Source organism: Pygocentrus nattereri, chromosome 5, assembly GCF_015220715.1.
Source record: "Pygocentrus nattereri isolate fPygNat1 chromosome 5, fPygNat1.pri, whole genome shotgun sequence".
Taxonomy (NCBI): Eukaryota; Metazoa; Chordata; class Actinopteri; order Characiformes; family Serrasalmidae; genus Pygocentrus; species Pygocentrus nattereri.
The window spans coordinates 23938802-23965726 of NC_051215.1; the positions used below are offsets into that span (position 1 = coordinate 23938802).

A 26925-nucleotide genomic window follows, 5' to 3' on the forward strand; every position below is an offset into this window, starting at 1 on the left:
TCAGATCATGTGGTCACTTTTGCTTCCAGAAGCGCTTACTCGCCTCTACCTAAACGCCCTGTTTGCGCGTGTTGCCCAGCTGAGTGGTCACTTGACAATTTTTCTGATCAAGACACAACATCAGTTTCATTCCAGAGGACGGACAAATGAATGGTCAATCCAACTGGTGTAACCCCTATTTTACATGTATTATTCATTTGGGATCAGTTATACGTTTTAAAGAGGCCCGATTTATAGTGTCCATGTGCGTAAATCAGAGCGTGGTAATCAGACGGGGAGGTGGGTCTAGGGGGTTTGGGTCCAGATTGGTTCAACACTGCTGTTGCTGTTGCTGACACCACTAGAGGGTGCTGCAGCCCATGTTTGCATATAAACATAACAGCAAATAATGACAGCAAACACTTTTGGCTTCGGAATAAGAGTCTTAGTAGAGCTCTGATGCAGTCGTCCACAAGCTAAGTGTCCAGGAGTAGACAGAGACAGAAAAATATGAACTGGCCACTTGGAACTGGAATCTTGTGGCCGAAATGAAGGATTTGTATCAAAAAACACTCCAAGTGTTGCTTTGAAAAGGGAAATATGTATAAAAAACTTTAATGCTAACTGCCACTGCAGTGACTGTGGTGGTCCCCTCTGCTGAGCTGGTCAGTCCAGTCTATCCATTTCACTGGATACTGTTTCGCAGTATCAGCTTGTTTCATCGTATTTTATGGTTGCGCTTTCTTGTACAGTCCCTTAAGTTCTAGCTATTCACGTGTTAGGTGTGTGGAACAAACTCCAAAGTACTAGGTAACAATTTTTTACATTTTAATAGTAATTTCCATGACTCTCTAACCTAGGGGTGGTGAACTACGGTCCTGGACGGTCTCTTTAGCCCTACATGACCCCAAAATGATGGTTCTTCAAGGGTTCTTTAGTAAGGAAAATGGTTCAATATAAAACAATGAACACTCTAAGAATCATCTGCATGATTAAAGGGTTCTTTGCGTGGGGAAAAGGTTCCTCAGACTGATGGAGAATGTATTGTATATGGTTCTATATAGAACATTTTTAAACAGGGTTCTCTAAAGAACCAAAAAGGGTTCTGCTGTTCGTACAATGTCAAGCTTGTCACTGTAGAAAAAAGCTTTGTGGTGCTATATAGAACCATTTACAGCACATTCTACATCAATCTGAAGACTCATGCAAAGGGTTCTTTGAGTGTTCATGCTTCTATGTAGGACCATTTTCTTTAGTAAAGAACCCCTGAAGAACCATATTCTGTAGTCTAGAACCATAAGTGTGTAGTCTAAATAAATTACACTGAAATGCCCAACAGGTTCTAGATATTAAGTGGATAAGTATGTGTTAGAAACTCCACAGTGCTGTGTAATTAATAATAACTGGGTTAAATAATTCATAATTGGGTAAAAAGTATCAGGTAGTTATATGACATAAAAAGTTTGTACACAAAGTTCAAAAGGTCTGTACCGGTTTATTACCCGCAAGCAAAACTGCATAAAACAGTGAAAACAGTGATGCTTATTTTGGTTATACTGAGTTATTACCATTTATTTCAGAAAACATTTGAAATTTTCAGATTCTGTGCTGTCATTTTAAACCATATAACTACCTGCCGCTTGACTTCACACTGAATGTTACTGTAATGTTTGTCCTGAAAACCTTGTCACTCCAAATAATGAAATATTTTATGTCCTTGATCAGTGTAATATCTAGAACATGGACCAGCATCTCATCTATGGCATCAGATTGACCCGCTCAGGAGAAGGGACCACCATGGTCACATGCCACATTAGCTTTTGTGGTGGTTACAGTTTTAAAGGGGAATTCCAACAACTGTTTAAAATTTCTGCATAGTTAAATGGTTAAGATGTAAACAAAGTCATTCAGAGTGGTTTGGTGTGAAATGATCCATTTTACATAAATGTACAGACTCAGAATTGTTCACACTTCTGGTGACAGGAACGAGACGTCCACCTCTAAAAGCTCATCGACGTTGGTTCAATGAGAAGGTGGAGAGTTAAATGCAAGGAAAAATAGTCCCTAAAGAAAACATTATTTTGTTGCTGTCAGAAGAAAACCTCGTATCTCCATTTTTGCCGTTTTTCAGTTTTGGACATAATTTGAAAATACCTGTTGCTCTTTACATTGTACGTAAATTGCATGATGAATGGACTAAAAGAAACAGCCAAAAAATTACTTGGAAAAAACTCAGTTTCTGTAGACTTACATTAGAAATACAGTTGTTTTTTACCATTTGGGATTTACGAGATTTTGTTCTGACAAAGGATTTGTAGATTTTCCACTATTTTAAAATGAAAATTCCATATAAACTAAGAAGACACGAGTAGGTTCTCTGATTGTTTTGGCTAGTAAATAAAATGGCTTTATTTGTGTTGCAGTCATGGTGACCCCTGGTTCCTACCACAAGAAATCTGAGTCTCTACCATGAAACATTTCATACCAAACCACTCAGAATGACTCTACATCTTGTTTACATCTCAATGCTTGAATTTTGCAGATTTCTGTTAAATCAGTGTAATTCCCCTGTAATGAAATCAGATTTATCTGATCAGTTCTGTGCAATAAAGACTGCATTTCTGGTGGACAAAATGTGAAACGTTGCTTCCAGACGCAGTAACAAACAGGCTGTCTACACCTGAGAATGCCTCACTCGACAAACCATTGAGGCTTTCTGTCAAAATGAAGTTTGCCAGTTGGATGTGGCCATGGTGTAGCTGATTTCACAACACAGACACACAAAAGTTATGGCCTCATGCTTTCTGTTTAAAAAAGAAATCAAATTAAGCGTAAAACCAACACAAATCTTTCCACCAACCAACGATACATACAAAGGTTGCAGTCTCTAGAGCTACGAAACCACCATACTCATAGAGAGGATGTGTGTGTGTTGACACTGATGCAGAACCAATATGGTTAGACTCCAAATGACACATTAGGAACAATATGGAAAGATGGCTGGACTCCACTCTCTTAACACTGAACACGATCAACACAGTGATGACCCTCTGGCTGAGCCTCTCTCTAGCCTCTGCTCTGTCTATGTGATAACCAGAATGATTCAATGCCACTGGTGAATTTGGTGATTGGGGGGTGGGGGAGATGATTTGAAGACTGAAGCATGATCAAGTAAGAAATAGTACAAAAGAAGTCACAACAAACGGCTTAAAGATGACCATTTACCAGGATACAGCTTTCCAAAACAGCAACGTGAAGTTGGGGGTTTAGATTTTGATTGTCCCTGTTTGTTATACTCTCATCGGCGATTAAGGGGTCATGTAAGCAGTGAACGAGACCAAACTGTCAAAAGAATTGGTTCAGTTGACGTGGAACAGCAAAAGAACGCAACAGACTGGTGCACATGACAACATAAAAAAGCTTGACAACAAGCAAAGGAAAAAGAAATGAGTTTTGCATGAATCCCCTCCCCCCAATAAAACCCCACCAGCAATGTGATATCATGTATTTTCCCCAATTTATGACCTTGTGAAAGCATGTAGCCCATGATTTCATGTGATTTATGTTGTATTTACACAAAGAAACCAGCATTTTGAAATGTTATCCTTAACACAGGCTTGAGACTGAAAGGCAGGGAAAAGGACAGAAATACAACTCAAGCAACAGCTATTATATCAGCCCGGGTTAAAGTCCTTTCGAGCTGGGAGTTAAATCATTCCAAGGCAAGCACACACTTTGTGTTACGCTTCAAAGCTCCCAGAACACAAACACTGAAGGAGGAGGAAAAAGGTTGTTAGCAATGCACTGCAACTCAAAAGCAGATATGCAAGGCATGACCATATAAATTCATGAGTTGTACAAACTTCCTAAAAAGGCCTAACATTCCTTTTCTTCCTACACAACTTGGGTGCCACTGAGGTGTAGAATGACCACTTTCTTCTGACCTGTGCTTAAAATAGCTTCTACCATTAACATGATACTGATAATCAGCCTAAAAAAAACATACTGATGCTCTCCATGCGTGATGGATATCTTTATTTATTAACTCCCTGGAGTGGTCAGCACCATTTTTGGCCTTGTTCTTCTGACTTAAACAGCTGAACTTTTAAACACAGAGGAGGAACCTTTAGGAAGCTTCCAGTAGGCATTCCCCTCTCTCTTTATCTCTCTCTCCCTTTCCTTCCCTCTGCTTGCTTTCTTATGCTAGACGGACCAAATGAAATATCACAGATATGCGTGCCTGTGGAGTTTGCCACAGTCGGAGAAAAACAGGCTAGTCTGGAGCGAGAGCATTATTAAGATTAAGTATGCTTATCCGCTTCTGAGTTCAAGACCGACTTAACTTGAGATCTGGAAGAGTAGAAACATTGAAGGGAAACTGGTGAAACCCCCCCACCCGAAAAAGACAACCACCACAGCAAAACGTTAGAAAAGCACTGTGTGCATATATACCTGATTTCCAAGGTAGAACTGAACAGCGGAAAAAAGAAAATGAGAACACAAACATTAGGAAACAATTTCTGTACAGTTTACCTCAGGCTGGATTTACAAGGTGAAACTTCCATGCAACTAGTTACCTGTTGTGAGTTGCAACATATGTACTGTGCAACTTGATGTTAGCAGGAAGCAATTTAAAAACAAAGTTGCATGCAACAGATTTGGTTACTCCATTACTTAGACCATTTACCTCTATTTATTTGATTGTTCTCAGTGATATAAAGTCATCTGCAACATGCTATCTGCAATATTTGCTGCATTTTCATCCTCTCTGTAAAATTAGGGTGGACAACGGAGGAGAAAACAAATAAACTAAATAACGTCGCTGTCCCAAGAAAAACAAGCGTCTCCAAATGGTAACTTCACAGTAGATGGTAAAAATGGTCTTAACTTCTAATGTAAGTTAATGTAAAATAGGTTTTACTCCAAGTGATTTTGGAGCATTTTTATTGGTTCAATTATCATGGGATTTTCACACAGTGTAAAGTTCAGCTGCCGTGCTCAAATAATGTAGGAAAATAAAAATGGACAGAAATGGAGATACATGTTTTTCTTTGGACAGCGAAGATAAATTACATTAACATCAGGCTATGAAGAATGAATGATGGTGCAAGGAGCCATTTAACCCTTTAATGTTCTGCTCAACCATTTGGTAGACGTGAATATTTTAAAAATTGTGGGTTCAAAAAAAAAAAACAAAAACAAAATATATTTATTATGTTCAACGTGATCACGTAATCTGTTTTGATTGTATCATGAAACTTGTTTCACAAAGTTGAGATTCTTGCAAAGATTGTGGCTGAGTTTCAAATGAGTTGCAGAATGCTTTACTTCTGCAACTGAAGTGAAATTTAGTTTCATCCAAGTTTCCAGCAACATAAAGTTGCATGCAATGTTCACTGTGTAAATCCAGCTTTAAATCCATTAACATTTTCCTTACATTTTTGCATTTATCAGCATACTAGGATACAAGTAATATTTTCTCTACTAACTATAAAAATGATTCTGCATCCTTAAGGCTTTATATGAAAATTTCCCTTCAAGAATTCTGTCAAATTAAGGAAGAAAATACTTTTCAGATGAAATGACCATCTTCTATGAGACCAGTTTATTCAGTACACTAGGCAATAAATAAATGACATACGGTAATTTTCAGTATAACAGGCTAAATGGGTTCTGACAGTGTGCTTACCCTCTTGCTAAAAGAATGAAAAATCTAACGCCATGATATGAAGTCATTATTTCTGGCAACAGAAGTGCGGGGGCAAAGAAGTCTTTCTTGGGAAGTAGTTTGACAGAGGCCAATGGAGCACTGCCAATTTTCCACACTTCTCCACTGCCATGAACCCTTGAGAAGTTCTTTTCAACACAAGACTAGATATGAGCTGCAGGCCTTCATATTTGCGTTGGCCTCGAGCTTGTATCCTGCATCAGTCTTCACTTATGAATTCATTATGCTTGGATCCACATAGAAAAAAGTACTATGGACAGTTTCTTACCCGGTATTTGTTGGCACCAATTTGCTCCACTTGGAACCGTTTAGGACACTTGCACTTTGCTACCTGGCGAGTCACCTGGGGAATTAAAGTCAATATGTCAGTGTTGAAAACCTCAGAAACATAACGGTCAACAACACAATGAATCACTTTATTCCAAGAAGTCGGGAAATAAACCAAAGCATACCTCATCTTCAATCTTGTCAGCGTCGGTGAGCGGTTTGTAGGCGTCTTTGTTGGGGTGCAGCGCAGCCACAAACTCGTAGTAGTCGATGTAGCCATCGCCATCACGATCAAAAATGTCTGCCACAGCGCTCATCTCCAGTCGACTGGTGGGGAACTCTACAAAGAGCAGAGAAAAACAGGTCTCAATCACATATCTTTACAAAGAGGAAAGCTTAAACAGAAGTGTAACTAATAATGCACAAAAGCAAGTAAGTTATTGATTAAAAAGAAAGTGATCTGCTAGGATAATGACATCTTAAACACCATGGTAAAGGGAGTATAATCCGCTGGAGCTAAGGACTTTTTCTTTTTCACTATATGGCTAGAAATAAAGGTTCTGTGCAGGGAGATTTTTCGTTCATCAAGGTACAAACAGTGTAAATGTTCCCTCAAAGCTACAGCAGTGGTTCTAAGCTCTGATTGTGAACCTTAAATCAGTTTTTCCAGGTGAAAAGTTTGTATTTGTACCTTTTCATAACCGAATGTTTTAAAACAGAACAGTAGAATAAAAGCCTGGAGGTGAGACGGGGTGTGTGGAGTACAGTTTAGAACATATCATTTCAGTGGATTATGGTGCAGTTATGTTCCCTGACTAAAGGTACTGGGATGTACCTTTGAGGGTCCCACCCCAGTGACAAGAGGGGCACAGTTGATAGTTTAGTGTCTATTTTTCTGAGTGTACCAACACTGAAACCTTGAGTATTGTCTGATACTGATGCCGATTCCGATCCAGTATTTTTCTTCCAATAATACTGAGCTTTAAAATGAGCTGTTTGTAATTGAAGCACTAAGATGAGCATCTAAAAGTTGTCTATGAAGCTGAAACTACTCAGTCACTGTGATTCCTCACATAACAAAGGCAAAGTGATTATACAGCATATCCAGGGATTGATAGGTGGTTGCTATGGTAGTCCAGGTAGTTATCAGGGAGTTGTTAGGATGTTGTTATGGTGTTCCAGTTGGTTGACTGGGTGCTGGTAGGTGGTTGCTATGGTATTCCAGATGGTTGCTAGGGCATTGCTAGGATGTTGTTATGGTGTTCCAGTTGCTTGACTGAGTGCTGGTAGGTGGTTGCTATGGTATTCCAGATGGTTGCTAGGGTATTACTAAGCGGTTTCTACAGTGATCAAGGCGGTTGCTGTGGTGTTACTAGGTGGTTGCTATGTTATATTGGGTGGTTGCTGAGGCATGCTAGGTGACTGCTATGGTATTCCAGGTAGTTGCTAGAGTGCTGTGAGGATGTTGATATGGTGTTTCAAGTGGTTGACTGGGTGCTGCTAGGTTGTTGCTATGGTATTCCAGGTGGCAACTAGGGTATTGCTAAAAGGTTTCTATAGTGACCATGGCAGTTGCTGCAGTGATACCAGGTGGTTGCTATGTTATCTTAGGTGGTTGCTGGGAGGTACTAGGTAATTGCTATGGTATTCCAGGTGGTTGCTAGAAAATTGCTGTTCAGTTGCTGTGGTATCTCTGATGGTTGCTAGGGCATTGCTCGGTGGTTGTTATTGTATCCAATATTGCTGCTAGGGTGTTGCTAGTGTACTTGTTTCATTGTGACATAAAAAAGGTGCAAATCTGACTGAAGAACAACAACAATTACAAATTTGATGAAGATAAGTTCACATTTTAAGAGCCTTTCATACAGATGCCTTTCATACATATGCCTTTCAGGGTGGTCAGTGTAGACCATAGTCACAGTAGAACATAGGAGAACCTCTTTATGTGGACATATTTAATCTGGATCTTGGTCTGGTTTAAGCCTAAAAACTAGCGAAGACATATTTACTCACTTGAAGAAAGAATGCCTTCAATAAACTCCTGTCTGGTGACCTTGCCGTCCTGGTCCTTGTCGATGCGTCGGAAGAAGTCCATGACTCGTGACTTCTTGTGGTTCATCCACCGCATGTAGCGCTTCCTCCAGACATCAAAGTCAAAGTTGGCAAACTCTTTCAGCTGAGAAAACAGTGGAGAAAAGAGGGTTTTGAGCAAACGAACATCATGCTTAGTCTTTACTAGCTTCAGGCCAGCTTTGTAATGTCTAACTGACCTCCTCCAGTCGGTCCAGAGCGTCGTTAAGTTTTCTTCTCCTGTCCAGGGCCAGAAGCCAAACCTGCTGCCACTTACTGACCAGCAGGTTAACGCGGGGGTTCTTGGTCTCAATTTGAGCCTGAGCTGCTGTTGGATACACAGACTGGGTCGGGGATCTTTTCCCTGTTTGTAAAAACACAGTATGAGCCAATAATTGACTTTATTTAACATTAGGTGCTCTCAGCGATGCATTAAACTGTGGGTCTGTAGCATGTCTTTTGTCAAATGTTCAGTTGTATGTAAAAGTTATTATACCACATTTTATGTTTCACTTTCACTACAGTAATACATTCATCAGGTGAACAGTAATTGTGCATTGAACATATACAGAAATGCCTGTGAAGGTTATATTCATTTATTTTCACTTAGAAGATAAAACATGTAATGCACCCCAGCTTTTGCGTCTGGTTGAAAATGAGATTTGAATGTTTACATTTTTAACAATATAATCATCTACAATAGCAAATATACAGTAGACAATAAATAAATTAAGATAAATACACTAAGAAAAATTAAATACTAAGGAAAGATACATATAAGCCAATGTGATATAAAAATAGTATAAAAAGTCTGAGTAAACTACTGTAAATAAAAAAAAGTTGGCAGGTTAAATATTTTTATCATTAAAATCAACTGCAATAATTTACTCAGAGACTATTTTTAGACTATTTTAATATTCCATTACCTATTTTATATGTACCTTTTCTTGTTTTCTTGTATTACATCCTTCTTAGTGTGTTTATCTTGATTATTTATTTTATACTATTTAATACTGTATGTTTGCAGCTATTACACTCTAATTTCCCAACAATGATTATTAAAGCATTATTTTTTATGTATCTGAGAAATTTTGATGTAAAGAAACATACGGCCAGTTCTTCCTTTGTCCAGCACAGGAATTTGAGACTGAACAGGAGGATCTGCAGTGGCTTTCCTCTTATGAGTCTTAGTAACTTTATCCACGTCCGGTTGTTTCCTGGTCATCTCCTCCATGAAGATCTGAATAAACGTAATTGCTGGGCTTTAGTTTAATGACAGCAAACACCTTATCAAACTAGAATGAGCAGTGGTCAGTATGAAGAGTTGCATTAGGTATTGATGGTACCTGATGCTCCGCGATGAGTGCTTTGACCTCCTCTATCTCCTGAGGCAAGACTTCCTTGTCGTTCTCCGTCAGTGTGGTCTCGGCCCACTGCAGCCAGCTCAGTAGACTCTCCAGCAGCTCCTGAGTGGCCAGAAGCTCACTGAGAGCAGTGGCCAACCTCTGCTGATGCTGTCGTGCCCATGCTGTGACCTGACAAACAGCAAAACAGAGAAGCAAGAGGAATGAGACTGAGGGCAGGTTTACAGTGGGTTGCTCAGTATTATTGAACTAATATAAAAGCATTGATATATGGGTGTTCCTGCCACAAAGGGCATTTATAGGTCCCAGCAGTACATTTTTGGATATATGTTCATATGTTTTTTGTTTTTGTTTTTTTTAGCATAAAAGCATAATAAGGTTTTATTCGTGGCATAACATGTTTTCACATATACAGTTATTGCTATATATACTGAGCTAATGTGATTGGTTGAGCAAATTTTGGGTTAAAATACCAGTTTTGTTCATGTTCTACACCTGTGATTTCTGTGAATCTTTAAATGCATAAAGAGACATAAGTAATTATAAAATCACACCTTTTTAATTCAAACTGCACTCTATAGATGTTAAATCAAAACTTATTTAATATAAATACTGCTGTGGATCAGTTCATTTGTCTATACATATGTCTCGTCATATGGCCTTATGATTTAAAATAAAAGTTTTTCAAAGCCAAAAAAATCTACTTTCCATGGTAGCATGAATTACTCCAACAGCATATGAAGTAAAAGTGTGGTAAAGTGTGTGCTAATCTAAGTTTTCTTGGATTTGCAGAAAAGTAAATATCAACTTTTAATATTCAACCATAGGAGAGTGAGAATAAGCTAACACTTCTACAGTGGACAAATTTAAATGTGAAAATTTAAGTACACAACTTATTTTTTTTTTGCTATATTTAACACAATAGGGAAAAAATATATAAAACAGTACATTTGCATGTTCTACTCACAATATGTTAAATTCAGCAGATAAACAGCAGGTAATTGTGCATAAAATGCACAGAAGTGTTTTTACTTATTTACACTCAACACAACATTGAATTTTACCAATTATGTTCAAGAACAGTGAAAATATCTTCACCATATCAGCTCATAACAGCTGAAATTTCAATTCAGATTAAATTAGCTGTAAAGACAAATTAGGTTCAGATAATTTTTTTAAAATGATATCACCACAGTGCAATTTTTTTTTATTTAAATGTTCTGTCATTTGAGCACACCAGCTTCCCTTTACACTGCGTGGAAATTTCATATTGAATGGACAGAGAGAAATACTCCAAAAATGCATAGAATAACATCACTTTTACATTAACTTACATTAAAAGTGCATAACATTTCTGCCTTCTCCTGTGAAGTATCGTTTTTGGACGATATGACGATATGCTAATTTTGTAAGCTTAAAATGAAATTCTGTTTTCTATAAAATGTGGACTACCAAAAGTGCCAGCAGATGCAGAAACACCCATTTATATATTGTGAATGCATGGTAAATACATGGTGTAACAAATATGGTATAACTATGCACTCTTTGACAGATAGAGTAATAACAAAATCTCACATTATGAAATTTAATGTACAGTGTAAAAAGTGGCAGAGCATTAAGCTAAATCCGTCACAGAAGTGCTACATGTAAATCCTCCCTTTATATAAGAGTGTTAGGTTAGTGAGATGAGCAGAGACCTCTTCAAAGCGCGCTTTAATGATGGTGTTCCAGTGTTTGACAGTGGTGATGGAGTCCGGATGACAGATGGCTAAGATAGCTTCGCCCATGCTGGTGGCTTTGCCCAGAGCCACTCTCTTCTCCTCCAGCTTCCTCATGAATTCCTGTTCAGAGCAGAGGCTCTCGTTAGTCAAATGCCACCACAAAGACAAAGCAAAGGGAATTTACGCTGAGGTTCCAAGCAGGCTTCTCCCTTCCACCACACCACATTCTGTGCAGTGTGAATAATGTCTGATGAGAAATATGTGGACTCGGAACAAACCGTCTCTGGTTCAAATATGAGATCACACTCAAGGGATATGCAATAATGGAGGTTGAGTCCTGCTTTGGCCCGTGCTAGTTCATAAAGTTTGAGAGGCCATGTATGGTTTGTGTTACTCTACTGGCAGCCCTGATAGGCACATCAGAACGAGCTGGCCTGAAGATCTCCAAACTCAGTTTTAAGAAAGAAAGAATGGAGCTGCGGCCGAATATATTTACACACGTTCTGCCTCAGAGTGATAATCACTCTGGCAAGTGACTGTATTGAAAATTCAGTTCCAGAATTTTATTATTGCCAGATCGCTGTTTAAATTTGCTCATTGATGACACAACTTTTTCCACGAAAGAGAAAATGTGTGAGTGTTACTTGGGAGGAAATGCTGTGCATGTACGCTTTGTGCACTGGTGTTTCAGTAGGAAACTTAGGCCCAAGTTGAGATAGAGGGGTCTCTATTAAAAATGTACTTCAACCATTATATTATCTTAGTTTAATGTTGTTTTAGTGTATTATGCTCCTTTTCTGTATAACAATCATAAAAAAACATGCTAGTAGTATGCTGATTTCCCATACCTCTAGTTACATTCTGGAATCTCTGGCATCAGAACTGCTGCACCATTTAAGATGGAATGGGACAAGAAGCTAACGAATATCTGACTGCAGCTTCATATCACAGACTGGCAGGGTCGGCTACGTAGCAGCACTAGTAACTGCTCTTTATTTGAGGGTCCCATTTCATAGAGATATAACTCAGTTGCAAGGGGGCAAGGTGACACTCAAAAACAGGGCTGAAAAGAAGAAATGGGACTGGGCCTTATTGTGCCTTGTTTGGGACAGACCTACTGAACGTTTTCTTTGATCCGGTCATTCTGAAAGGTGTGAGCATTTGACTTGTCCCCATAATAAAAAAGGAGTAAGTCTCAGACTGTTTCAGAGTTTAGTGATGAAAATGCTTTACCTAATGACGCCATTTCCTGCAAAGAACTGTTGTTGCATAAGTTTTGGTTTACTGATATATAATTGAAAAACATTTAATCTCTAATTAACAAATTTACATATTTTCCATTGACTATACCAACAAACCTTTTAAAGGGTTCCAATGCTTTAGCTGATGCAATGAAAAATGAACCAAACCAAATTAAAAAGATACTTAAAAAGATAATGGTCTTTTTCTATACATTTGTATGAGCCAACAAGATTCAGGGATGCATAAACTAGGGTAGGGTATTAGTAATTTAGTATAGTCCCTGGTCCAGAATGATACAGGTCAAAAACAGTGTGCACTTATCATGTGTGTTGGTCCCCTCTATTGTATTTTATTGCATATTATTTTATTTTATTTATGTATTTTACTTAATTTTTTTCTTTTCTTGGTGTATAATTATGTATATGTATAGATGTGTGTATTTAACTGTATTATACACAGATTATAGGTAATACACATTACGTATATTTATATATTTTTGCATTTTATATACACCTTTATGTTCATGTATATGTATGGCCTTGAGGGGGTGGGATGAGATATAAAGGGATTGTTTTTTCTTACCTTGTCTCTCAAAAGAAAATCTATAAATAAAATGCTTAAAAAAAAAAAAGATAATGGTGCCAAACATCCAAACAAACTGACTTTAACAAACAAACGAGATGTGAGCGTAATCATACTTTGTGCTGCTCGATGAGACTTCGGAGGGCTTCCTCATCATCAGGCAAGGAACCATGGAACCGGAGGCTCTGTTCTGCTTCAGCCAGCCATTCCAGAAGAATGTGGACAGTCGAGTGGAACTCCTCTGCCTGAGAAACACAGAGAACATAAGCTACTGAGATAACACATCCCACACTGGGATAAGGCAACACAGCTTGTCAGCAAGGAATTATAAATTACACCTGAGGAATGTGTACCTCAGTCACATAAACCATATGTGAAGCATTATATAAACCTGTAAGGTGCCAATTTTTAGTTTCAGAATCTCTCCTCTCATTCCAGCTCTCATTGAAAATCAACGACCCCTGGACGCCTTGTCGCATTGCTGCTGGTGTGAACGCAGGATCAAGGGTTTATTCTAATATGTCCAGCTACCATCACTGTTCAAGACAGGACATACTACTGCATTTGTGTTTGGCTTAGGTCAGCTTTAGTGTGACGGTGCAGAGAGCGCTGTACCTGACACAGGGCCTGCTCCAGCCGAGTCTGTTTGGACACTGAGAGGGCGCACACCGTCTCCCAGCGCGTGCTCAGCTCCTGCATCTGAACTTTCACCCACGATGAGTCATCATGGCTGTTCTCAATCAGCTCACGGGCCGAGCGCTTCAGAGCCTGAACGGAACCCGTCCTCTTCCCCAGCTCCTTCTGAAATACCTGTGACACGACACACACAACAGTCCTGCAGTCAGAGCAGTTTTAGTCATTTCAACCAGGATAAGTGGTGAAGCTGTATCAGGGCTCCACTGGGCTTGAGGCAAACTGACAGCAGCATCACGAATTGCAGATAGATTACATCTTGGCTTTAAGATGCACACAAGGAAAGCGCATGTGTCTCATAAACAGTGTCTCTGTGAATCTGCATGTCTTATATCTGTCTTGATAGGCTGACTTGCTTCAGAATATTCTGGGTGAAGCAGCACGAGGCAGCTTTTTTTCTCAAGTCATGTTTGCTAAAAAGATAAAGCTGTGCTGCATCATTACACACACTGCATGTTTTACCCTGGGAACACTGGCTTACGTGGCTGACATTGTGTTTGTGGTATCTGTCTATCTGTCTGTCTGTCTGTCTGTGTTTTCATTTTGGTTTTAAAGGCCTTGTTTAGTTTTTATTTAGTTTCAGTTTTAGTTTTTAGTATGAGTGTGTTTTAGTATGACTGTGACAGCAGGTGTTCGTTAAGGTCGGAATAAAATGAACTCAACAGTAGACTAAGCTCAGCTTGGCTCGGCTCCAGCTTTATTGGACCCACTTCTAAACTCTCATTTATGCACTGAAAAACTGAAAAACTCAGTAATTCTGTTTCATTTTGGTTATTTTTGCTGTAGACATTTTAGTTTTGATTTTCATGTTTTTGTAAAACTGATTTTTACATTATTACAGTGAAAAGCACATTTTTAAATGGGTAATTTTCATTTTAGTAATAGTAATACTAGCTATAATAACCCTGGTACATGCTGCTTACAATTGGCACATAAGTTTATATCAGACCTGAGAGCAGCAGCTAAGCAGTCAGAGTAATTCTGAAACCTACACAACTGAAATAAGTGCTAGATACAGCTCTGAAGTAGCTGACATGGACTTAGGCAATATAGCAGTCATTGATAAATGGTTTGGACGCTCAGCCAAATCTACCCTTTATGTCACTCTTCTCCACCATCACACCTGCATTAGCTAACACACAATAAGGCTTTGTGAGAGCAGGACACGGTGGGTTAATACTGTGTGACATTCCTACAGCGCCGATGGCCACAGAGATACCAGGGTCACGTATTTTGGCAGAAGTCACACTTTAGATTGTAAGTCCATTCCAAGATAAACAGAATTCAGTCAGCACTGATTGGAAGGAAATGGCACTAACGTGACTGGAAGTGTCTACAAACACTAGAGAATCAGTGATATGAGGCCAAGGCCCTTGATTCGATCAGCTGAACCCACAAGCTGCATTTTGCCTTCAGACAGGCTGAAAGCAGCTCATCTGGAGGAGGGACTACAAGAGAAGAAGAGGTTTTGTGCAGTGACTGAGTTCAGCTGTCTTCTTTAATTGAAACCAGGAGGCTTGTCCACATTACACACTCGGACAAACAGCAGGGGGAGAGAAACGTCTATTCTCGTGCCATAATTACATTTCACTGTGGCCAAGAGCTGCAAGAAAAGAACCCAGAAGGCCCAAAATAGAGCCCCAGGACAGGAGGGTGGGGATGACGAGAGATTTTGAAGGAATGTTTCAACACTATGGTCTGCTGGGAAATCCTCAAGGAAATCCTATAATTAGTAATCCCTGTTCAAACGATTAATCAATTTAATCAGGTGTTTGGCCTGTTAAGAAAGCCCTTTCTGCTTGTTGTGCTGCCTGAACTAAATTCTCGACAGGAAAAGTACCTTGTGGCTGTCGATGAGGTTCAGCACCAAGTCAATATCTCCGTGCACGGGCTGGTCTTCTGCCAGCTGCGGTTCTACTTTATAAAGCCAGTCGATCAGAGCCTGCAAAGCATCTGTGAACTGGCCTGAAAACAGCAAAGCTTCCTCCAGCTTGTTCTGCCTGTGAGAAAAGGCCACGTTGAGTCACATGCTCACATTCTCCAAATAAGATTACAAACGTAACAGAAATTTTACATATTAACTATAGAGAAGAAAAATGTCAGTTAATCAAAATAAACATATAAATAAAGCCACATTTGCAACAGCAATAATTACAAACGTATCTGTCTTAATAGAAATGCTATATACTTTAGAACCACACATTAGAAAAATGAATTTCATAACAGGAAACAATTATAAATGTGTTTATATAAATATGAACTCCTAGACGTTGTCAGATGTGTGCATCTTCAAATGAAGACTAAAAACATACCTGGTCTATCTATACCTGTGCCTTTTAGACTCGTCTTTCTAGCACTTTATTACTGAACATAGAATGAACATAGAATATTTATTTTTCTATGTTCATGACTTTATCTTCATTACACTTACTTAGCTTTGTTATTGTGTTTTAATTCAAATTTTTATTCAAATTTTTTGTCAACCTTGTATATGAACAATGGTTATATACATAAACTTGCCATGGCCACAACTGTTATATATCACTGTTGTCAGAACAAAACCTCATATCTCCAAAATGGTAACTTTACAAAAGAAGGAAAAAACCTACTTTAGTCAATGGAACCAGACATTTTTCCAAGTCATTTTGTGTTGTTTCTTTTGGTCCATTCATCATGAACCTTACACACAGTGTAAAGAGCTACAGGCATTTTCAAATTACGTCAAAAACTGAAAAACAACAAAAACGAAGATACAAGGTTTTGTTCCAAAAGCAGAGAAATGAACCGTAGAGAAGAAAAATTATCATTCATTTACTCAGAATAAACAATAAACTTAATTAGCTTTTACTAACTGCAGTTTTAAAAGGCCTCAGCCTGCCTAACTCTTGTCTTGGAGATCTACCTTCCTTCAAAGCTTAGCTCAAACTGTAAATGAACACCCCTCCCTCTAATTAAATTCAACCTAAATCCAACCAGTTTGCAGGAAATTTACCCAACCTGGCAACCCTGCCCCAGAGACTCAGTACTCGATTTGGGCTTGCATGAATCGACATCTCTTGTTCCCAGTCTCTTCATGTGAATCAGGCAAGATAGATTAGGTTTGGAACTCTAGAGGGTCAGTAGATCTCCAGGAGAAGGGCTGGCCATACTTACCACATAAAAGATAGTCATTTCTGTGTGAAGGTAAGTTAAAGTAATCTCCAGCCGAGACACGCAGACGTACCTCTCGACAGATTTGCCACACACTGTGTCCCATTTATCCCTGAGTTCACAAAGCATGTCATCCAGTTTCTGGTTGTCATCCTGCAAGGAGGTTTTGTCCTTCAGTGCTCGGCCGGTGCGGCTGGTGGTATCGTACACAGAGTGCTTTCCACCCAGAGCCTTCTGGAACTCCTGTAACAGCCCAACAACAGGGAGTCAGAGTTAACATTGAGGCTCAGTTCAAGGACAAACAGACTGGAACTTGTTCCAGTACAGGTTGACAGGTGGGCAAATGGAGTTAGACACTACCCTGCTTCCCTGTTAACTGAGTCAACAGAGAATGGAGTCCACACTGCTGAGCTGTTAATTATATGGCACTGTTCTCTCTTCTATACTGTGAACAACACTGAGTCATGCTCCTTTTGGAGGAAAGGAGGAGGATGAGAGATGCATTATTTGAATTAGCAGACAGACTTCCAAGCAGGGCTGGCTGATTAGAAAATCTTGTGGTCAATACCGTTTTTAAGAAGCTAAAAATTTAGATAACTGATGAAAGCTGATAAAACTTATCTGAAAAAAAAATGTAATATCGTCAAAATTAAAATTGTCACCAGCAGCTTTAGCTCATGATCATATTCTTAAAACTGGAGAAACTTGAATAATATGAATAATGTAATAAACAATGTGTATGTTATATATACATACACTCTATATTGCAAAGCTTTGCATCATTATTAGATGTGTCATAACATCTTATTCTCAGGCTCTCTATATATATATATATATCTGAGTATTTCAGAAACTGCTGATCTACTGGGATTTTCACGCACAACCATCTCTAGAGTTTACAGAGAACGGTCCGAAAAAGAGAAAATATCCAGTGAGCGGCAGTTGTGTGGATGAAAATGCCTTGTTGATGTGAGACGTCAGAGGAGAATGGGCAGACTGGTTCCAGATGATAGAAAAGCAACAGTAACTCAAATAACCAAACAAAATCTCTGAGGAATGTTTCCAAAACCTTGTTGAAAGTATATATCTATACACATGCATTGGACAGAAGTTTGACCATTATCTGACAATGTAGTTATTGTACTTTGCATTTATACCTCTATAGAATAAATGTTATATTATAATGCTAATCTAGAGTTTATAAATATTTTATGCATTAGCATTAGCTGATATAGCAGGATGAAAACATTTAGCCCCCCCCTGGTCAAATTACATGTTATTGTTGAATTTCTAAGTAAAGAAATTAGAAGTTAACACATCCTCTACAGAGAACACACTTAAATATAACATATTTCTGTATATATTGGAAAACATAAAGTATAAAATGTGCAATAACACAGACCAGATTTCAGGTTTTATTTTTTCCTCAGTAGGTTAAAAAGATTCCATGTTAACTTATTTTTATTTTTAAACAAAGAACACGTAATTTAACTAAGGGTCCTCAAACTTTGCATACAATCATAAATATGAGAGACTTCAACATAATATTAATTCTACTAGGCCACTGATGTGTAGATATGAGGCATGATTTTCTGTACAGTGCCATCCTCAAGGAGCGTTTCCTGATATTTTGCTGTACATAAACAAAGACAATTCGATCAGACTCTTTCGCTCTGTCAAAAAAAACAGATGAGAACGTGTCTGTTGGGGGGTCCCACATTTCCAGCATTCCTTCAGTTGCCCTGGATTAGAAGTATCAGAGATCAGGGCTTGGCCTATTTATCCAGCACAGGGAGGGATTATTATGGCATTATGGAAGCCCCAGAATCTCTAATGCTGATGCTAATGTGGGGTTCGCCATGGATGATTCCCCCAGTTTAAATCATACTGCAGTCAGGATTAACACCGAATTACTGCCACTGTGGCGGTGTGATACTTCCTTTGTGAGTCATAGCTGAAGAATAACACAATGGCTGCGATGAAGAGAGCAGCTGGTTTTCCGTGATTCACACCTTGTCCGGACATGGTTTACTGTGTTTCTGCAGATGTCTGGTGCATGAGTTAAAAGAAATGCATAAAAGCAACACAAGGCGCCACAGATCTGGAAGACTGTCATTATTTAGGAAAATAGTGGGAAAACCTTATGCTGAGCCAGCTGCATTTTGATCTTGTCAGGATCGTTGGCAATCTCCAGCTCTGAGTCTAGAGCCCTTTCTGACTCCTCCAGCCACTCCATCAGCTTAGTCCAGCTCTCATGGAACTACAGGGAGACAACGACAGGAGGATCACTCTAATATAATATCTGTGCCTGTAAACCTGAAACTACAGAAGGCATAATGGTTTAGTTAGCTATTGAATAATAGTTGATAGAGCAATTCATTATCAACATAATTAGCCCTCCTAGACACTATATTGAGTAAAAATACTATAATTTGACCAATTATAGCCCAGGTGAGGTTTGTCACCTGTTTGGCACGCTTCCTGGCGTCGTCCAGCAGGCGTCCTCGCTCCACCGAGCGCTGTACCACCTTCTCCCAGCGGCTCTGCACACTCAGCAGCAGGTTCTTAATCAGCACCACGTCCTGCTTCTGGCTGAAGTACTTCAGATGGGTGCCCGTCTTATCGAGCTCGATGATCTGATCCCGGTGTGAGTTCACCTCTGTCACAAACACCTGCAGGGAGAAGAAGTTTAGTGGAGGGGAAATCATTCTGAGCTCAGAAAATGGTGATTGTACATGAACTGCTGAGTTTGGAATGGAACCAAATGGGCCAAAGCCAAATGTTATTTGGCCAGAGCAGAGGTTTCCTGACTAAGTGGACTTCGATAATGTAGCTCAGAGATATCAGAGCAGGCAGAGTCATTATCTGGAAATGGAAAACATTAATACAGCGCTGTGCAAAAGTCAGAGACCAGAGACTTTCATTTACTGCATTCCAGTCAAAACACCATTAAATACAAGATATTCTTTTTTTAGTTTCAACTCAACTAAATATATTATTTTTTCAGTGTTCAGTGAGTCACTCTTCACCTTCATTCCAGCTTCTGTTCTTTTCAGGAGACTCACTTTCAGTTCCTCAAAGAATCTGCAGACTTTTTCTAAAGTAACCAAACATATTCAGTGGTGTTGAGGTCTGGGCTCTGGGGTGGTCAGTCCATCATTCAGCTTCTTTGTTTGATGTGTCCGTCTCCTTTTCTCAGCGAGGTTCTTCTTGATCAGCTACACATCCTTTCAGACCCACAGTGCTGAGTGGTCTTCTCACAGTGGAAGGATGGACAGAAACACCTGTGGATGTTTTCAGATCTGAAGCAGCTTGATTTTCTCCTCTCTCTCAAAGGTGAAAGCTTTAAGTGCTGTTTATCTGATGGGAGCAGTTTTGGGATTAGCTCTTCCATGTGGTTGTTAGGAGGCCTATTTTCTCCAGTTTTGTTGTTTTCCTTCAATTTGATCTAATCTCTTCTGAAATGTGTTTTAAAAATGTATTAATGTGTACTTAATAGCTGTTTTGACTGGAAATGAAGTAAATGAATTCAGCACAGAATTACGTATGTGTACTTGATTACAGGATGTTGCTGATTCATATTCTTAACAACAGTCTTGCATAGAAATACCTTATGCTCATCTATCTGGAACAGAATAGTCTCCAGGATGAGGGAAGCTGGAGACACCATGGTCAGGGTTTGCTCAGCTTGGGTCAGCCAGTTTATGAAGTCCTGCAGGGAGTTGTGGAAATCTGTGGCCATTGCTAACGCCTCCTCAAGTTTCCCCTACGCAAAACAACCACACATGGAGCTTTAGTCATAGTTACACTACAATGGAAATCAACATCAGCATCTCTTTGTGACTAAACAGTGAGGAAGTCCCTATCTCAACCCACCTAATGGTAAACGAAAGAGGATGTGAAGAAGAAATGTTTCTCCTGTAACCACAAATACAGGATCATTATCCTCTGATTCAATGTTACAGGCTGACTCACACAGCCATCTGGAAATAGCAGGACAGCTTTCTCCAGTGAAAGCTCACCTCACAAGCCTTACAGACACTTGTGCACTGCTGTTGAAAAGTTTGGAATCACTTCAAAAGTTTTGAATCTCAGTTTTTCATCCACCTCTTATATGCACAGTTTGAAAATGCCAGTGTGGAAATGCCAGAAATTTAAAAAATGCTGAAACATCACAGAAGTTTGTGCTTGAACGAAATGGAAAATTTGGTTTATCTTTAAAGGAGGTGTTCAGAGGTCAATGGCAATGTGTAGGACAGAGACGTCAGCCTTCACTAAATGGGCCACAGCCAGCTCTGCTCCACACAGCGTCTCTGAACTCCACAGCCGCACACAGCTGACAGAAGACTGTCAAAACTGCACAACTGAGAGATAAAAAAGGTTTAAATACTTCCATTGTATACACCCCATGTGCCAAACACAAGGCTCATTGTTCTAGGGGAATGATTCTCGCTGTGGGCGCAAAGGTCCTGGGTTCAAATCCCAGACGAGCCCAGGTTTCGGGGCTGTCATGGGGTGGTAGTTAGGGAACCAGCCTTGTGACCGGAAAGTCGCTGGAACGATCCCCTGAGCTGACGTGACTGAAGTGCCCTTGAGCAAGACACCTAACCCCCAACTGCTCCCTGGGCACTGCAGATGGTGCTGCCCACCGCTCTGGGCAAGTGTGCTCACTAGTGTTTCACTGCACGGATGGGTGAAAATGCAGAGGTGAAATTTCCCCTTTGTGGGACTAATAAGGGTCACTTAATCGTAATCTTCACCCAGCATGCACTGCAACATAATGTGCACTCTGACTCTCCTACCCCAACAACAATCTATGGAGCAGTGGTTACACCTCTGTTCTGCACAGTTCCACACCAGTCATATCACCAAGCTGCATTTCAGCTGCTGCTCAACCAACATAAACCCCTAACAACAGCTCAGTAGCTCAGTCCATGCAAATGAATAAAATTAAGTTTAAATAAATAGATAATAAATTTGTTTTTCTAGTACTTACAATAATTAGTAGCAAGCTAGGAAACCTAAACTGTAAATTTAGATGTGTCCAGAATCCTGAACAGAGCTGTAAATGATTCTAAAGGCACTGAGAAACCTGTAGAACATCAATAATGTTGTAATAATATTAACATACAACATGATCAAATCTTGAGGTACATAAGTTGACATAAAATACTGTGGACAGATAATTAAAGTATAAAAATGACAGTGTAAAATATCTTAAATGTTTTGATATATTGAATAAACCATCAAAAATACCTATTGGTGTCTAGGTTATAGATTAAATTTACATTGTTTTATAAACTAACACAAATAATTAATGCAGTACATGATTCTAAACTTTTTAACTTTTTGTAATCAACCTAATGTTATAAATCAAACCCAAAAACTGAACGTAAAACTTGGAGTAAAATTTATGTAGCAAACACTGTAAAGTTTGTATCCAGAAGTGAAGCCTAAGTCCTGAGGCCATACATCATGGAGAAGTTTTGGGTAAAGAGCATGTCTGAACCCAGTCACACGTTATTTTCTCTTCTCTCCTCAGCTTGAAATGCCACTCAGTAATCTGCAGGCACATGTCTGACTTCACAGAACAGCCCAGTTTGTTTCATACAGACTCCCAACGCCCCCTCTGACCACATCCTCACTGACATCACCACAGTTCACAGCTCTGGAATCAGACATGGATCAGCATGACAAGCCATTTCCATTTGTGGGATCTGAAGCCACAACATGCTGGGCCATGCTGGCACCTGGGACGCTGAGGTGGTTCCTCATAGCACCCACCTTCCTCTCGGCCACCTTGGCCTGCACACACTCCCACTTCTCCTGCAGGTTGTGGAGGTCCTGCTCGGTGGTGCTGTCCTGGCCCTCTGGTGTCAGGGCTATCAGCTGCTGACCTCTCTGAAGAAGCTGCTGATACAGTTCCTCCTTCGCCTCCATTGCACTGCACAGCTCCTATATACACAGACATGGCAGAGAGTACACACTGGGTTTATGGACAGTAATAATAATAATAATAATAATGACTATCATGGTCTTATTATTGTTAATATAATTTAGATTATATATATATATATATATATAAAACCTTTTATACATGACAATGAAGCTTGAATGTAGTGAATGTAAATATAACAGTAATAAAGTGTAACTAAAACAGTCCTATTGAAAAATATGCTTGCCCTATTATTATTATTATTATTATTATACTTTTAATCATAACATACCTTTATACTACAATAAGCTGATGTAATAAAATAGTTTGCATGAGACTATCTATGGAAAACAGCATCAATGTAAAACAAAATGACAAACATTTGTTTAGCAATGATTTACAGTGGTCAATATTATGATTGTCCTAACGGATGTCAGACATTATTCTATTGTAAACAGTGAGATAATGTGATCCCACCTCCCACCACTGGACTGATTCTTATGCTTACCATCATCTTTATGTATAACCACTGCAGCTAAAAGCTGTATTTTTCTGATTATTCTGATTTATTAGCTGGGGTTTTAATAATGATGTAATGAAGCGTGCGAAAGGCTCAGAGTCTGGCTTTAAACAAAACACAGTTTTACACCCCCACTGTCGGCTCAGCTGACCTAAGTAGTGCTAAATAGTGCTGCTAATTATTAATGCAGTTTTATTTTCTGTTTACTATTGTTCATAAAAACAACACTGTAAATGAAATTGAGTGTGCTTGAACTAAGCTCGCCATCTGTAACAGCCTCTCGGGGTCTTAAATACATACCAGATGGGCGTTAAGCTGCTCGCGGGCCGTGTCTGGTAAGCCTCCAACCGCCTTTGATGCTAACAGCTGACGTTCTGTGTCTTTCAGCCATTGCTGCATATCTTCAATCTCACCATGGAAACCTTGGGCCTAGAACACAATACAGCAAGCGTCGTCACAATAGACTCCACAGACTCATTAGCGGAGGCTTCAGGGGGTGAAAAGAAGTTTTAAAAATGGATGTTTCTCTTATTAATCCAGGGTGAATAAAAAAGGCCTGTTTGTGTGGCTTCCCAGCGAGGACAATGGTGTCTGAGTCAGTAAATGCAGGCGGTAGACGCAGTTTGTATGAATAACTAAATATATTTATATATGTATATTTTAGCTTCAAATTAATATAAAATCTAAAATATATGTAAATATATAATTGTATAACCTTTCTTGCAAAAAAAAGATGTTTACAAACTAAATATATAAATACTAAGTATATGAAGTATACTAAGAAAATATGAATACTGTTAAAGTATTTCTTTACTAGTTCACTAATAGCGGCTGGTTCTAACGGCAGATGCTGTGGTTTGATATACACTGAATAAGAGTTTTTATTGTATTGTAGTGTTGCACCAATACCGATACTGTATTGGTTATGGGCGCCGATACGGGCACTTTAATGCAGTATTGGTATCGGTGATGTGGTACTGATACCTATGACTGACACCACAAAGCAATTTATGAGTTAAACATGCTTCTTATTACTAATTACATAATAGTAAATACTACATATATACAGCAAATTTAAAAAAAGCTTTCTTAAGCATATAGTAAATAAAATCCATGAAGTAAATGCCATCTATCCAAGCTAAGCATATTTTATTTGTGACACAGAATATAGATTTTACCAAAACAAAATCTTTAGAAAATGTAATAGTATAAATATCAGTAAGTTAGGTTAGATACAGTTAGTATCGGTAACAGTACTTGGAATCGGCTGATACTAAAGGATCAGATATCCATATCGGAAGGAGAAAAAGTGGTATTGGTGCATCTCCAGTATTTCAGTGAGTTTCAGTTTCAGGCACTCTGCACAGTTACAAGGACTGTCTGATGTAAACTGCACAGTAAAATCACCACAGCTCTCAGAATCCCACCTGTCACTGATGATTAAACCTGGCTCTGGTTTGTGCACTGTCTGATGGGAAACAAACAATTGTTTATTAAGTTAAATGCTACTAGCAAGTAGCAAATACAGGGAAACAAGTTGTTCCGTTGTTGCTGAATTATGTAGTTCACTGTGATTAGCACATCATGTAAAAACTATACTGCTTTTAGGTATTTTGGTTTAGGTCATTCTAAAAAACGTGGCCCATCATTTGTGCTCTGTCTGCTAAAAGGTCTAGTGGCTCCATATGACAGGTAGTGCTTGGACTCCAACAGTTGCTGCTTGAGCTGTAATTAGTAAAATATCTCTTTTCTCTTCCTCATGTTATACATCCATTTCAGACAAAAACAAAGTGGTAGCTGATTGTGTCAGTTGCAATGATGATTTATAGATAGTAGCCTTTTTTGCATCCACTGCTTGAAAGGTAAGGAAGAAAGAAACCAACTTTGTTTCCGATTTCGGTACCCCTCTCTCCAACAAAGGTTTTATCTATCTATACCATTAAGGCACGGAATTTCAGTAACATTAGCTAGGTTTATGTCATCCACTCCTCCTGAAACCATTCAGCAGTGTGATGTTACCTCACCATTAAGCTGATTTGGCAAGTTAACTTCAGCAAAAGTTAGACTGCAAACGTTTGAATCGCTCTCAGCCAAATTACGTGTTTTGTTGATTTAGTAAGAGAAAATAATACCACATCCTCTACAGGGAACAATCTTACGGCATTTTTCTACAAATTTTAGTGCACAATTTCTGTTTATTTGTTGAGTTTAACATGAAAAATAATAAAACAAAAGATGTAAAATCTTTCATAGCTTTAGCACAGGCCATATTTATGTTTATGTAATTTTTTCCCAATATATTAAATTCAGCAAATAAACTGTGTTCTCTGTAGAGGACGTTACTTTATTTTCACTTGGGCTATGTTTACACAGCAGGTAAAAGTGGCCCAAATCCGATCTTCTTCTTCATATGTGACATAGACGTGTGTCAGTGTGAAGAGATAAACACACTGATTTTCAATTCAGATTTGAGACGCTTTCATATGTGGTACTGAAATCCGATACGTATCCGATCTGCTGCAATACAACTCTGAACAGGCAGATCAGAATTCATGAGACTTTTACGTCAGTCCAACTCAACATTTGTCATAATTAATAATAATTAATAATAATTTGCGCTGCTAAGACTCAAACATTTAGGCTGATGTTTCTGTACCAAAAAATTAGAAGAGATTCATCGCAGCCGCTCCATGTTTGAAGATGTTTCAAATGAAGCGGAGAATGAGGCTGCAGCATTAAAGAACAGTTTAAAGAACCCGAGGACATGAACCAAAGAAGTGGCCGTGACCGAATAACGAGCCCAACTGTCAACCATTGTAACTTTATAATCGCTCCTGTGATGCTGGCGAAGACGAAACTGACCCGTCTAGGAGCGACTGTCGTTCGCTGGTCATCATGATTGTTTACCTCTGGACAAGCCATATGAAGCGTTGTTCTTCTGTGCATGTGGGTCAGTTTAGGAGCTGATCTGTTCACATAGAGGTCACATTTAAAAGATAATGTGAACAGCCAAATAAAAAAAAAAAAAAAAAACAGATTTGGTGAGAAGATCAGATTTGTGCCACTTTTACCTGTTGTGTAAATGTAGCCTTAGAAATTAATCAAATCATAATCTGCCCAGGGTGCACAAACTTTTGCACTAGACTATGTTTCACCACTCGTATCAAAGGCATGTGTGTAGCCTTTTCTGCTCCCCCTCACACTCTGTGATTAAAGTCCTTCGCTCCTCTAGAGAGGATCATCAATCACAGCACCGTTTCTAGCAAACCTCCACATTCCACTGAGCAGCCAGTGAGTCTGGTTATATGTCTGTGTCAGACCTGAAGCAAAGCGCTGTCCAGAAGCTGCCTCCTCTGCTCAGTCTTCTCCAGGATGCCCCTCCAGCGCTGGTTGAGGTTCTCCAGCTTGGTCTGCAGGCCACAGGCCTCCTCTCCTTCACTAGACTCCATTAGATCGCTGCCCGCCTTGTTCACTGCCTCCACGGTGCTCTTATGCGCCAAGACATCGTTCTGCAGCACCTGTTGATAAAAGACATTAAAAACTAATGAGAGATACAGACATTAATAATTGAATGTCTAAATTAGGCTAAATTTTACAGAATTTATTTGAAAATAAAAGACTGCTGATTTTGCGCCTTTGTAGTAGTGAGGTCATTATTTACGAGGTCAACAGTA

The 26925-nt window shown here is 39.1% G+C and overlaps 1 protein-coding gene across 6 annotated transcripts in view; it reads right to left on the minus strand.

Annotated features, from left to right (window-relative positions):
• Nucleotides 1-26925, minus strand: part of dst (dystonin) — a 273589-nt gene that overhangs the window by 10798 nt on the left and 235866 nt on the right. For all 6 annotated transcript variants that reach the window (XM_037538377.1, XM_037538378.1, XM_037538379.1 and 3 more), the window contains 18 exons: nucleotides 26572-26769; nucleotides 23552-23680; nucleotides 22581-22751; nucleotides 20407-20562; nucleotides 19262-19468; nucleotides 18937-19056; nucleotides 16870-17039; nucleotides 15487-15646; nucleotides 13569-13763; nucleotides 13070-13198; nucleotides 11106-11249; nucleotides 9391-9579; nucleotides 9155-9284; nucleotides 8245-8408; nucleotides 7988-8150; nucleotides 6160-6314; nucleotides 5976-6050; nucleotides 4432-4449 (listed from right to left, as the gene is read on the minus strand). In XM_037538377.1, coding sequence (XP_037394274.1) covers nucleotides 4432-4449; nucleotides 5976-6050; nucleotides 6160-6314; nucleotides 7988-8150; nucleotides 8245-8408; nucleotides 9155-9284; nucleotides 9391-9579; nucleotides 11106-11249; nucleotides 13070-13198; nucleotides 13569-13763; nucleotides 15487-15646; nucleotides 16870-17039; nucleotides 18937-19056; nucleotides 19262-19468; nucleotides 20407-20562; nucleotides 22581-22751; nucleotides 23552-23680; nucleotides 26572-26769 — 2673 coding nt within the window. The remainder of the gene's footprint in view (nucleotides 1-4431; nucleotides 4450-5975; nucleotides 6051-6159; nucleotides 6315-7987; nucleotides 8151-8244; nucleotides 8409-9154; nucleotides 9285-9390; nucleotides 9580-11105; nucleotides 11250-13069; nucleotides 13199-13568; nucleotides 13764-15486; nucleotides 15647-16869; nucleotides 17040-18936; nucleotides 19057-19261; nucleotides 19469-20406; nucleotides 20563-22580; nucleotides 22752-23551; nucleotides 23681-26571; nucleotides 26770-26925) is intronic.